Below are 14,153 nucleotides of genomic sequence, written 5' to 3' on the forward strand. Positions count from 1 at the left end.
ACTCCAAGAGAAATGAAACTTCATTTTGATGACTCCCTAATGCAATAATGATAATCGGCATTAATGTAAGTGGTCACAGGTCACAATACAATTTTTTCTTGGGAGCAGATGATCGAGATAAAGCTGAACATTTGTAGCCTTGAATTTATATGCCTGAACAAAATAAATCAATATGTCTTCAGAAATTACATACAAAACAAAAATTTATTGCCAGTTTTTTCCCCTTCTCGCGATTACATTATTATAGTAACCACAAGGTTAGTGAACAAAAGCAACAAAAGTGGCCACAGGTTGATCGATGAACCAGTTAACTGAACTCATCTTCAAACACTATTTGTGTTCAACAATAAAGCTAAGTCTGGCATCTGACTGAGACCTAACTCCCAATTTGACAGTTGAACTATAGGTTACAAACTACAGGAGTGGCAAACTTTTTATCCCAAAATAAAATGAATGCTGATAGGAAGAAATGTTGAATGCTGGAAACAAAGGAGAAACAAAGGAGAAAATGCTAGCGATGCACAGGTGAGTCTGTTATCATCAGAAAGAGAAAGATCCTAACATAGTAACAATTTCAGACATAGACCATCAATCCTTCGAGCCTACCCATCCAATTTTCCTCTGGAATATCAATCTCTAAATACAATGATCTAGAATCCTTTTAGTTGTCAGGATTTTGCCTGGTTCCTTTTTGAAACCCTTTTTTGTTTCAAGTTCCACCACCTGTTCTCGTACTTTGATCTAGGTTTTGGTAGTGATCCCAAGTATTGCCAGCATTTCTGTAGTCACCAACTACTCTGGTATTATCTAGTGTGCCCCATTTTAGGCAGTCTGGGGAGCAGAAGAGAAGGAATCATGATCAGGTGATAAATCAAGGTTCTGCCTGACTTTTCATGTGGATGTTAAAGATCCTGTGACACTATCAAAGCAACAAATATTTCTCCCTTGATAAACAATGCTCCAGATAACATTGAACCTGGCTGATTGTGGGATATTGTGCCCACATTGGTTGCCACGTTCATCTACAATTGCAATCACTAGACTTTACAGCAATCCCCAGTGAAGCACTTTGAGACATTGACAGTATAGGTGCTATATCAAATGCAAGGATTATTATTACATTGGGAGAAGTTTTGAAGCAAACGATGGAGAAAGAAGTGAAATTATAGCAAATTATACAACACTACAAACTTATGTCAAATTCTTGTCACAGAATGATGGCATTAACTTAAATGTTCTATTTGACCTACAGATCCAACAACTGTAGGGTTAAATTGCTGATACACAATTGGCTCTTTATCCTCAGTTAACTTTCATATTCATCATGAGAACTTTTTCAACAGAAGCAAACTACAGGCTATTGGGGGTTTCCAATTCACGACTCATCGCTTTACAAACGGAATTACAGATAAAAGGAGCCCATCTATAATTTTCTTTTTTTTTAAAAAAAAGTCACTAAGGTTTGCAACACACATTTAACAAAATTCTCAAGAAAACATGTTGAATCAAGCTCAACAATTCAATCCAATTGTTCCTGAAGTTTTACAAGTTGGCCTCAGAGGGATGCTCTGTTTTCCCGCTGTGCTCGTTTCCGCCAATTTTAGGTCTTCCTGGTCTTGTGTGCAGGGGCTCGCAGGCAGATCAATGCCACCGCTGGAATTCAAAGGGGACATTGGATCCGATGACTGATCTATGGGTTTACTCACTGCATTCTGCAGAGGCACAGAGATAGGCAGGTTCATCACATATAGTGCATTGCCTATGCGTCGAGACACCTGAAACGGGATTTAAAGAAATTATATCCATCCATTGATTACAGAGGTAGGGGAGAAGGATAGGTTTGCTTCCAATCAAAGTCACTTATTTAGTGGAGGGATTTAACCGAAAGATAGGGGAAGGATAAGGATACAATTGGGAAGTGGGATTAGGGAAGATTGTAAAATGAACAGCATGAGTGTCTATGGTGGAGTGGGTTTGATGCCAAAGGGCATTCTCCTCTTAGTAATTCCCTATGTTGCTAACCACGTGACAAATTATTGATCTGCAAAGCTATTTTTCATAGCTAGCAAGACAAACCTATTCCTTACATTCAAGCTGATGGGAGAAAAAGAAAAGTTACGTTTTAAGTTAAGCATTTCTGCATGGAAGTAAGACATCTATCTCTGGAATTTCCATGTGTAGGTAGGACGCATAGAATTCTCAGCTTGGTTTGGATACTCTTAAGCTTGGTGATGGGTTTCCGCATGTGTCAGACACCCAGCAGATCAAAAAAAAGATATTTTGTATCTCAAAGGAGTCAATCATTCAGTCATCTTGTTGACCACCTGCCACAGGCAGTGGGTGACACTGTGGATGTACCTGAGAGCGGATTTTTAGTGCAGGTCCTAACTTCAGCCCCATGATGTCCAGAAGATGCTCTTCTGTCAGTAGAGGAAGGGTCTCTCCATCAATGGCGTGATCTTTGAAGGTCTTGCAGTTTGAAAAAGAAGTTTAAAAGTGTTTCATTCCTTAGCACAAACAACCAAATGATTAAACAAAATCCCCAATAAATAGAATAAAAAGAATTAGGCCATTAGATGACATTTTGTTCCTCCCCCAATTTAAGTTTAGGGGAGTACCATTTCTATAAACCAGCAACAATAACAACAATAAATTACATTTGTATAGCGCCTTTCACATTGAGGGACGTCCTCAGGCCCTGGACAGTTAGAGATTTGGAGTCAAGTTCTTTCTCACTCTTATAACATGGCTCTTATATTGTTGTTTATTGACTAACAGAGCTTCCAAAAGGACAGGGAAACTACAGGTTTTGTCATAGGAAGATGCATGAAATAAGGTTCAACTTATTCAATGGAACGCTGCTTTAATTTAGCCTTACACAGATCAAATCACTCACCTGAGCATACTCGGAGCAGCCTGGGAGGATATTGATGAAATTATAAACATCCTCTATACTCCACTTTCGGATGTCCTCAATGGATATTTCCTCTCCTGGTACGAACATTCCGTGAGATCCTGCAGAGCAAACCAGCAAAGTCACTCAGTGGTAATTACAACAATGCACATCCACCCTAAATCCTCAGCTCATCTGATGTAAATGGAAGAACCAATTGAAGTAAAACTCAAAACATACTTTGCATTAGAAAACAATTCCTTACCTAATGGCATAAATTGATTTGTTGATAGCTGAAAGCCATAAGGCAACGTGGGCAGAGGCATTGTAGAAGGGAACATAAACTTGTCATCAAAAGCGGCACAGTTATTGGGCAAATCCTTCTCAGTTGTACCACATGCAGGGTTGCAGTTGGCTGCTTCCAGACAGCCTTCATTGCTACCCTTGTGCTTCCTCAGCTCTTGCTCTTTGTGGTTCTTATTTGGGACTGGAGGCAGCGACGAACTGGTGCCCATTTTGGTTTGGTTTGGTTTGGCCGAGGTGTCCATCTTTGAATCGTACTCATCCCCAGCCTCCTTCTCCATCGGCTCGGTGGGCAGTTCCGTTGACTTACTTTCCAATTGTCCTTTGGGATTATTCAGGTTGCTGTCCACACTCTTCTGGCTGGCCGCCCTCCTCCCACCTCGCCGACTCCTGTCCCTGTGCAAGGTGCTGATTGGCGGGTATGGATTGGATGTGATTAGCAAGCTATTGCCAGCGTTTATATCATCCAGTGTGTTTCGATGGAGGAATGCTTCGCTGGCAAGGTGACCCTCTGGTAGTCTGTGTCTGTTGTGGAATGTAATGGGGTTTGCTGAAATGCCAGAATAAATTAGGGGTGCCTCCATTCCCAACAGCCCTTTCCGATGAGCGTTCTCCAGTTCTTTTTGTTGGAGAAGAGCATTCATTTCCAACCTGGAATGACAAATTCAACTCCTTAAGATTTTAAAAGATCTCCTTGGCGAACAAGTTACATAAACCTTTTCCTTTGTTGACACAGCAAAAAAATTCCATTATTATGGAATTTAATATCTGTTTACTAGTGCTAGCACAAGCATGAAGCAAGTAGTATGAGCACAACATATTCTTTACTTTGGTGTCATTAAGTTGTAGTAGAATTTTGATAGCTTAATTAGGTTGAGTATGCTTGGAGCATCGTTTTAGATAGAACATTGGCGACATGGCTGTTCGTGAGAATTTACTGGCCAGTATATTTGCCTACAAATACAACCACTATACAGGACACAAATTAGCCTTGACATACTAAAATGTTTTGATATGATAAGACTGTATAGAGATATGAGTTCTTTTCTCAGTCAGATGTGAATTTTGAAAGTTGTTCTACCCTACAAATACAGTCACTAACCTTCACAGTAAAAGTCCTGCAAACCACTTTGCATCATGATGATGCAATAATGTGCTGTCGCAAATGCAAAGATTATTATTATCCTGAAACAAATCTGCTCGATAAATGTGAAATGATCCAACTAGTTTCTCATTGCATCATCTGAGTAGTCATTAGTCTAGACAGTGTAACGTGCCTCCCACATACAACAGCATTAAGTGTGAAAAAGTTATTCCTTAAGCTAAATGGCTTCCTTAGTTTATAATTTTGTCCTCCAAATCTATGCAGTACTCTTTTTGCACAAAATACTTTGACTCTTTTGTGAAGGGGAGAATCTTTTAAAAATGAAGAATTTCCATTCAAATACTGACATCCCAGCCACTTACACTAGTGATGCAGCATTATATACTTTCCTATTCTTCACAAGCCTGCTTAAAAAATAAAAAAAGTCACGAAGAGTAAATTTAGGAGCACAAATAACCTGAAAATTAAGAGGGTTAATAGCACAAACCACCTATTGAGCCTGCACGCACCTTGCTAGATTTTGCTTGTGGATCAGTTCTTGGCGTCTGGTGAGAGAATCCATAGCATTAGGCTGCAAAAAGCTATACCCTTAGAGAAAATATATAGAAAGTTATCAGTTATAACAGGTTGGTTGCTGTAGAAATCTGTTTTGGTAGAACATAGATGCAAGACCATTTTGTCTTAACTTTTGAGATCACACAATCATCATGGAATCATAGAATTATGCAGCACAGAAGGAGGCCATTCAGTCCATCGTGTCCGCGCTGGCTCTTTTGAAACAGTTGTCCAAGTTAGTCGCACTCCCCCACTCTCTCCCCATAGCCCTGCAAATTTGTCCTTCCCAAATATCTATCTACTTCTCTCTTGAAATTTATATTTATTCTTAATTTGAAACTGGTTTCTGCAAATCTTAAATAGCATCCTACTTAGCAATGGATTTAAGTATTTAAAATTTCTGCACAACCTAACATTTTAAGACAAAATGCTCTTCCAGGCTAAGACTAGTTGGAATTTTAGGCGTTGGATCAGAGCTTTCTGATACTTGGTATATCCAAGAGCATATCTTACAAGAAAACTAACATCACATAATGATGAACAAACTAAAAACACTTAAAACAAACTAGGAACAAACACTTTGAGAGAGTATGTACACTCAGCCCTTTGTTGTTTTCCACTTTAAACACACCCATCACAGATTTTCTATTCACCCATACTTTAATGTTAATACAACCCGTCGCCCTTCCTGTAGAACACAGCATTCAAAGTGAAGGCACCTCATGCAAGTATATTTCCCAAATGGCTGCACCCTTTACCTGCTCCTGGGTAGGCACAATTAGGTAAGGTGTTTGTGTGCGTCTGGACTGGCGGTCCTAGTTGGGAGCTCAGGTGCATCTGCCGTGCATCAGCTGAAGGAAGCATTTCGGAGGAGGGTAGGAGCTCCCTGCACAGAGAAGGTGGTAAAAGCAACATTCAGTCTAAATTTATCATCATCAACAACTGGATCAAAGGAGCTGAGTGAGGAATGTAGGGATCCCATGCTTCATCTCCTTCCTCTACATCTCATCTACCCATTCAACCCATACCTTTCTCCAGTTCTCCTGCCTGTTTGTAACACAGCAGCACTTTCAACTTTTGCCCATCTCCCTTCCTTACTTTATTAATCCCTAAATCTATTGTTCTGTAGCATTTCGCATTTGGTATACTATATATTTAAGCATAAGAGGATGGGCCAATTTCTGCATTGCCTCACATATAACACACACACACACACAATATAGTATAACAAATAAAATTATGTGTGTAGAATGCAGGAAAATGACCCAAACTCATTCTATTCTTATTCACGCAAGCCACAATTCTAGGCATTCTGAAGCAGTAGTTCGCTCAGGTTTCAGACCATCGGATTTGTATAAATCAACAAGTTGTAGCTTCTGCAACAAAGTCTGTCAATAACTGTGTATGTATGGGTGGGTGTGGGTGATGGGGTTATATTTGAATCAGAACTATTTATAATTCAAATAGCATTCCCTGCTAATTAAACCTGGAGTTTTTTTAAATTAATTTGACATTGGTGCATTAGACTTATAGTGGTGAGGCTTTAGGGGGCCTGGACTGAAGAGTCCTGTAGCTCAGTGGTTAGTGCACTTGCTTTGCAAGGATTATTATTATTGATTCCCAGCAGGGTGAAACCTTGGGCAAGTTTCCTTATTCCACACGCCTAATAATAATCCCTCATGAAAAATAAACAGTAATAAATTGGTCACTTCAATCCACGACCGTTTGTGGGACACTGCTGTGCGCAATTGGCTGCTGCATTTCGCCCACAAAAATTGGAAAGCTCGGCCATCGATTATGGCACCAGCGTGAGGAAACGCACTATGAGTTAGCTGATAGGAGGGAGAGATCAGAGAATCAGAGAAGTGGGGTAGGAGAAGATCAGGGTGATAGGGAGGTGCTAGGGCATGAAGGGATTTGTAGGAGAGGGTGAGAACCTTAAAATCACAGTAGCCATAGACAGTTGTAAAGTTAGTGTACAACACCCACACACTAGTGAGAGCTTTTAAAAGCAATGCACTGCAACATTTCAGCCTTTATTTTGGTTTAAATTCTGAATACAGAACACTAGGTATGTTCCAGTTACCTCTCTAAAAAACGTGGTTCAAAGTGTGAAGGAAGTGCCTGCAATCTCTGCTGTCCAGACCCTATTATCTGAGAGTGAGGGTTCATGACCATCATTTGATTCCTCATCAGCATCTCCTGACGGTGCCGAATATCTGAATAAGAACAAACTTAAAATTAATGATCAGACAATGGGCGATCGATCACCTGTCCAGGCCGCTAATTTACTGATAATCAGAGAATGACTCTGAAATATTCCTCACAAGAATTTTGCCCATTGATACCCTCAATCACCACAACTGCTGCCGAAACTGTCACCTGTGCCTTCGTCAGTATGAGGATGGGAATAACGGAACTGAAAACATTAGTGTGATTCACCTGGCTGATCCCAATGTTAAAAGAAAACATTACTCATTTCTCTACTGCCGTCCTCCCGAGATACAGTATATCTTTCACAATCACACCTATGTCATTTGGAACCCTTCGCTATCTTTCACTTGGCTTTCAGAAATCTTGTACAGATTGATAGCATCTGTCACCTCTACATTCTTCCCACTCTTCTTGCCCGAGTTCCACCATTTCCACTGTTGAAGAACTTTGAGATATTCATTTAGTTAATTGGGGCTGTATAACTGCTATCTGTTTTTTTATGAGGGCTGTGGGATGCAGTATTTCATGGAAGAAACAGAGAAACATCACTATTCGTCTTCATCAGATTCATGTCAAAGAAGAAAGGCCGGCTTTATTCTGCAGTACACCCACATAGCATCTCCATCAGTTACAGTATGTGGGTGTAGTGCATCTAGATATTTGGCTTGATTCAATCTCAAGTTGGAGAGGTGTAAAGAACTATGTGTTCTTCCCATCTCATGCTAGGGGAACTCATTGTCTAAGCTGACACTCCAATGCAGTGCTGGGTGGCGGGGGTGTTGCAATGCCTGAAATGCTGGCCTTCGGATGTCTGTTCAGGTGATATTAAAGATCCCATGGCACTATTCGAAAAGAGAAGGGAGTTTCTCCCGGTGCTCATCCAACAATCTCCCAATTAAAATTGGTCATTTGTTTCATGATTGTTTGTGGGACGTTGCTGTGCACAATATTGGCTGCTGTATTTACCTGCAAATACACTGTCACTCCATTTCATAGTAAATCCTGTGAAGCACTTTGAGAAATCCTTCCGACACGATAAGGGGCTATATGAAATGCATGGATAATTATTATAAAGGCTTCTTTCTGCTTGCAAAACTACTAACCTTGAGGTCCACCTGCCCCGAGTCCATTAGCTAGTTGGTAGAGGTGGTGGTGCTGCTTGTCATCCAATGCGCCCTGTTCATTCAGCACCGACATCTTGCGGAAATGTTCTCTTGGGGTCATGATTTCGCCCAGATTCACAGGTTCCCACGTTTGGTCTTTTTCTTCAATGCAAAGTACAAAAAAAAACCTTGTTAGGAATCTTTATATCAATTGAATAGGATAAACCAAACCTGATTTTGGTGATGGCACACCACAAACATCAGTACAGGAACTCATAACTGCAGGATGGTTCCAAGCAGAATATTTTAATTTTCATCTGAATTCTGGTAAATAATTGGCAATCTTACTTGGAATACACAAATAACCACAAATAAACAGTTATAGTACATTCCCGAAAACTCTGTGAAGCGTTTTGAGACATTTCGATATGATAAGCTGTTATATCAAATGCAAGGATCATTAATTATCTTTGTCCAGAAAAAAGTTAAATCAATAGGCCATGAGGCAAAACTATTCTTCTAGCCTGTTTTGGCAGCACCTAGAAATTAAAAAAATAAGACGTGTGCCTTTGCATATATAGGCAGAATTATACCTTGGTGAGTCTAGCCTCATGCTATGTGGGTGAGAGTGGGGAAACAGGGCTGAGTTTTACCTAGCACATGCCCCAACTTCCCTGTTCCATTGGCAGTAATTTTTCCCTCTGGTGTGGAAGGGATAAAAGGGAAGTTGTGACAAAAATGTTTAAATATAAAAGGTACGGTTTGATAAAGGGCACTGTTGAACAAACAGCTTTGGTGGTGAAGCTTAATCATCTCACCACCAGTAGCAAACTGTCTCACCCATTTGGATGAAAATCCAAACCTTGACATGGTAATTAGTACTTTAAAGGGAGTCACTGGCCACATGAAGAGACCATCCTGAAAGGAAGGAAATTTTAATCAGATAATCGCACAATTCCTCACGACAGCTGTTCTGCTCTAGATTCACATCCCTTGCCCTATCTTATCCTGCTCCTTAATCCTAGGTGCATCGCATATTAATGGGATGTTGAGGGCATAATCCTACCTTTAGCACTTTAGCCTCAGCAAACCTTGTTGCAAAGCAGGCGGTATTGTTCTCTTAGTGATAATCCCGTCCTCTCTTAGTAGTAGTAAAGCACGCTGACACAAATCACAGCACCCCTTCCTACAGTACAGGCAATAATCTGCTCACTCGAAAGGCTTCCCCCTTGGCTCTTAAATAAGATTATTTTGCTGGTACAAAACTGAAGGGTTGGTTAACATTGCTAACATTTGAGCTAAACTTCCACAACCAGTGGTTGGTAGAGTCATATATGTGAAAAAACATGATATTATGCAATAGCTGAGGAACACCCATGTAAAGAGGATGATTGCCATTAATTCTCTACCAGATGTGTTCCAGGCTTATTTTTACTGACTCAGGCAGAACATCTCCCCCTCACCCCCCCCCCCCCCCCCCCCCATCCCACTCACAAAATCAGACATGAAGTACCTTTTCCTTTTTAAAAAAAAAAGTAAAACAGCAGATGTGGGAATCATTATCTGTGTCAAACCTCAATGTACTCAGAGCAGGTCCAACTGCTAGCGAATTGCCCCCTTGTATTGGGCTCTACACTGCACATTGATTTTACTCATATTGGCATTAAAAGAGCCTCTCATCACTCACCTTCAAAGATAACTTTCCACCTATAAATTGCAGGATTTTGAAATTATTCCAAGATTTTAAACCCAAATTTTTTTGAACATGAACATTTGGAAACTTGCCAATTCATGGCAGTTCTTGAGATCCTGTGATTTTTCAGTCTTCCACTTTTCAACTGCACATGGAAAAAGCATCTAGTCTGGTCTATGGGCCTCTCTCTCTCTCTTATCCACATTTATATGCACCAAATTAAAATACTGCCTTTTAAGTTTATCCAAAAAAGCACATTTGAACATTTTAAGCCAAATGTTATCCATGAATCTGCTCATTTTTGTTGTTTTTTTTGAAAAAAGAAAAACTGCCACAAAATAAAACAATTGAAAATAAGTGAGTACTTGTGTTGTTGGTGTTTTCCAATTTCAACTTTATAGACCTTAAGAGAGGCTGCAAGACTCACTTTGTACCAGGCATTTTTACTGTCTCCAGTATCTTTGCATTGATTGAGTCAAGGTAATAATCCTTACGTTTGGGTATAGAGCCTTTCACATCGGGAGGATGCCTCAAAGTGCTTCACAAAATATACTGTATAAAGTATGACGACTATTTTTTAAGCCAAATTTTATCCATGAATCTGCTCATTTTTGATTTTTTTTTAAATGGAGCAGCCAATTTGCACACAGCAATGTCCCACAAATAGCCATGAAATGAGTGACCAGTTTTATTTGAGGGATTGTTGGCCAGGACACTAGGAGAAACTCCCTTCTCTTTTCAAATACTGCCATTGTTCTTTAACGTCCAACTGAACAGTAAGACAAGGCCTCAGTTCAACACCTCATCCGAAGGGCGGCACCTCCAACACTGCAGCACAACCACGTCCTGACTTTGGGCTTGAATGCACGACCTTCTGACTCAGAGGCTTGAGTGCTACCAACTGAGCCAGGCTCACACAGAGCTGCTTTGTATATAAGTTTGAGCATGAAGCTTCACCACCGTTCCTATCACAGTGTGAGCAATTAAGATTGCTCTAAACTCCTCAAGCCCAACCCTCTACACAAATAAGTTTTTCCCCACAGTCAATATATTGCAAACATCCCAGCATTTCACATAGCTCCTAATAGAAAATTGCCCTCTTTATTGTTTTCTTCCGCTTTACGATATTGGGCAACAGAGAGAATTTTCCATGACCTTGCCAGATGTTTCTGGTGCTGGCATGTTTGCCAAAGTATGCGCAAACATGTTCAGCATTTACCACGCTGTAGGCATTGGGAGGCTTAAACTGGATGATTCTGAATAATGATAGTTGAACAAATATTATTTTTTTTAAAAAAACATTGTGTTTCAGGTTTATTCAGGTTTTAGTGAATTGAATCCATTCCAAATGTTAGATTTCAGCCCAGTGTGATCAGAATTCACCATAGCAGAAGCCAGATGTAAAGAAAGTGCTTTCTGCTCTGCCCCAACACTGTTGCTTAATCAGTTCTCAAGCAAATGGTCTTCTGCAACGCTGTGATATTTCTATTTCCCACACCATTATACTCTGACAAATTAGTATCAATTGATGCCAATTTAGAACAAATCTGTGCCAAATTTTGTACAGTATGCTTTGTGCTTTGAGCCTGTGTCAGATAGCAATCTTAGATGGATCTGATCAAACACTTCTACAAAACAGCCAATCTTATTATCTCTGAATGAGACAGAAAATTTATAATGACCTCTGTGCTGTGGATCTTCAACCCGAGGAAATCAGTCACTCATTTCACTCAGGGCCTTGGAGCTGAGATGGCTCTAAGATGACGAACCTGGCAACAAAATGTCAACTGTCTGTGATGGTCTTGGTAGTCTGGTTCCTGAGCCTGTTGGGTCCACTGAACTCCAGGGCACTGTTGATGACACATCAGTCAGCCCGGCTCATTTGCAGGGAGAGAGTGGGGCATCAGGGATTCTTTCCACTAAGCTCCCCTTAACCCTGCAAGCCAAAGCACTAATGACTAGGGTGATCCCAGCTGGATAGGTAGCGGGAAGCTTTTCATACAGTGCTCTCAATGGCAAACTATGATTTTAGCTAGTTAATCTCCAAGTTTTGCCACCTGCCAACTTACACTGTATGCTCTCCCTCCAAGTGCTCATTCTCTTCCAGACAAAGGGAAATGTCCATGTGTAGGTGGTATGCATGTGTGAAACTCTCAGAGTGGCTTGAATACTCTTAAGAATGGTGATGGGTTTCCGCATGTGGCAAGACATCCAGCTTAACCAAAACAAAACTGTTGATGTTTTGACAAATTCAATAACATGAAGAGAGTCTCAAGCTGGGTTTCATGATGCCTAATTCTTGGAAGTAGGCAAGGTAAGATACTTTTTCAATGATTGTTTTAAAATTTGTCCAGCATTCAAAAAAGTTAAATACTTATACATTTATAAAGATCATGCAAAGAAAGAGTAATGTGTGAGCAAACAGCAGTAAATTACAAAAGTACTTCACAATGAAAGTCTAGAACAAGATGGATATTACCCTGAAGGGTCAAGTGTTTGATACCTTAAAGCAACCCCATCCAGGAATACCATGCAACGGCCATAAGCCCATTTGGAAGATTCAAGATTCAAGTTAACATCTTTTTAAGCATCTAACCTCCCATAGTTATTTCTGGTATTTCCTTTCCTCCACCATGAAAATGTAAAGATATTCCTTTTGATCAATAAACCATTACTTCTATTTAGGATCATCATTGTACATATAAAGAAGTTAAATTCTAGCTAAGTCGGCAACAGAAAATAACATGCATGGGATTGATGGGATCTGACTTACCAGTTTTTTCTTGCAAACTTTCAAGTCTATGCCTGCAAAAATGGCTCTGCACCTCTCTTCTAGTCCACTTTGTCCCTTAAACTGATGAGGTTTTGCGTCTAAAAGGCTTTAGATGATAAGTAGATGATTATTACACCTGTATTTTGTTTTTATTGTAGACTTGTACAATTTGCAAAAGTAGAATGATACTGCATCTTCTTCAACCTGGGACCTCATTTCATGCTGCAACACATCAACAGTATTGGGAGAAACGTTGCTTCAGTAATAAACAAGTACCAGTACAAATTCACATTGCACATCATAACCTGTTCATTACAAGGAACATACACTAAAGCCATATTGCTTATGGTCAAGTGCTTTATCTGGATTTATTTCACTTAAGTTCCATATAGCTGATTTATCTTCTTGATCAATCAACAACAAAAACAAGATTGCATTTATAGAGCGCCTTTCAGGTCGGGAGGACGTCCCAAGGCGCTGGACAGTTGGGTCAACAGTCAATATTAAATGTAGAAAATAGTGCAGTCTTCTATGGGGTGAAATTCCTCAAGCTGCCGTATTCCCCTATAAAATGCAGTAACTCCACATTACATTTTGAGACATTCTCCCGATGTGAAAGGCGCTATATAAATGCAATCTTGTTGTTGTTGATCAAGGAGTATTATTATTCTTCATTTCCTCATCACGAACCTAAGAGACCAATTTCACCAGCCTTGTCTGTAATTTGGTGAGGGCCAGTCAAAATATTCTAAATGATTTTTCCTCCTCCATCTATATCTATAGCTATTCTATACCGTTTAACCATAGGTATAGAATGGAAGAGGCAAAATAAAGCATCAGGTCAGGTATAGCATCTGATCAAACAGGTAAAACAATACAGATAAGTAGCAGCAACTTGTTGGCACAGCACACTGATACCATAACACGAGGGGTCATAATTGTGCCATTTACTCCTACGCATTCATCACTGACCTTCACCAATCTCACCAACAGAATCATGCGAAAAACACAGAAGCTTAAGGATTTGAACAGATGCAAAACATTTCACAGAGAGCACAACGAACGAAGAAAAACCCTGGCACTGAAATGATTAACCCTTTAAGGCCCGTAGTAAGACTGCTGCTGCGAAAACAAACCAATTCAATTTTAATTTCAAAATAAATTAAACCATTTAGTCTAAACCAATGGATCGGCATTTTCTCCTTTTCCAGTAATCTACTTGTCAATGTGGTCATAAGGTTCCTTGACTCTCCATAACTGGTCATCTCTCTAATTGCAAAAATCTAATCTATTCATCACATTATGCAACACATCGATGACTTCAGTCACAAGCTTCAGACTAATTCAATTCAAAATATACACAAGGCATTTAAGGCACTAGAGAGACGATGCCAGATGGACTCACTGCCCTCTAACATATGCTAGAGATAAATTGAATGCAGGTGACATTTTCTGTGCAACAAGGAAATCTTCCAGATCTCCAATTTATGGGAAGAAGTCTTATGAGATCCAGC

The 14,153-nt window shown here is 39.9% G+C and overlaps 1 protein-coding gene across 1 annotated transcript; it reads right to left on the bottom strand.

Annotated features, from left to right (window-relative positions):
* Window positions 1-709: 709 nt before the first annotated feature.
* LOC121848045 (sterile alpha motif domain-containing protein 7-like) lies at window positions 710-12,673 on the bottom strand. The gene is made up of 10 exons (XM_042339245.1): window positions 12,640-12,673; window positions 8,174-8,335; window positions 6,943-7,075; window positions 5,615-5,742; window positions 4,811-4,889; window positions 3,159-3,847; window positions 2,897-3,015; window positions 2,359-2,469; window positions 1,547-1,775; window positions 710-831 (listed from the first exon to the last, which is right to left on the bottom strand). The coding sequence occupies exons 2-10, from the start codon at window positions 8,292-8,294 to the stop codon at window positions 710-712; spliced, it is 1,731 nt and encodes a 576-aa protein (XP_042195179.1). The 5' UTR covers window positions 8,295-8,335; window positions 12,640-12,673.
* Between the last annotated feature and the right edge of the window lie 1,480 nt (window positions 12,674-14,153).

Source organism: Callorhinchus milii, unplaced genomic scaffold (assembly GCF_018977255.1).
Source record: "Callorhinchus milii isolate IMCB2004 unplaced genomic scaffold, IMCB_Cmil_1.0 Scaffold11, whole genome shotgun sequence".
Lineage (NCBI taxonomy): Eukaryota > Metazoa > Chordata > Chondrichthyes > Chimaeriformes > Callorhinchidae > Callorhinchus > Callorhinchus milii.

What these genes read in the sequence shown, in the direction of transcription:
- LOC121848045 (XM_042339245.1), bottom strand. Translation starts at nt 8,294, where the DNA reads ATGACCCCAAGAGAACATTTCCGCAAGATGTCGGTGCTGAATGAACAG. An exon ending in GCTGCTCCGAGTATGCTCAG is followed by an intron (nt 2,470 to 2,896) that starts GTGAGTGATTTG and finishes TCAAACTGCAAG; the next exon opens with ACCTTCAAAGATCACGCCAT. An exon ending in CATCCCTCTGAGGCCAACTT is followed by an intron (nt 832 to 1,546) that starts GTAAAACTTCAG and finishes TCTGCTCCCCAG; the next exon opens with ACTGCCTAAAATGGGGCACA.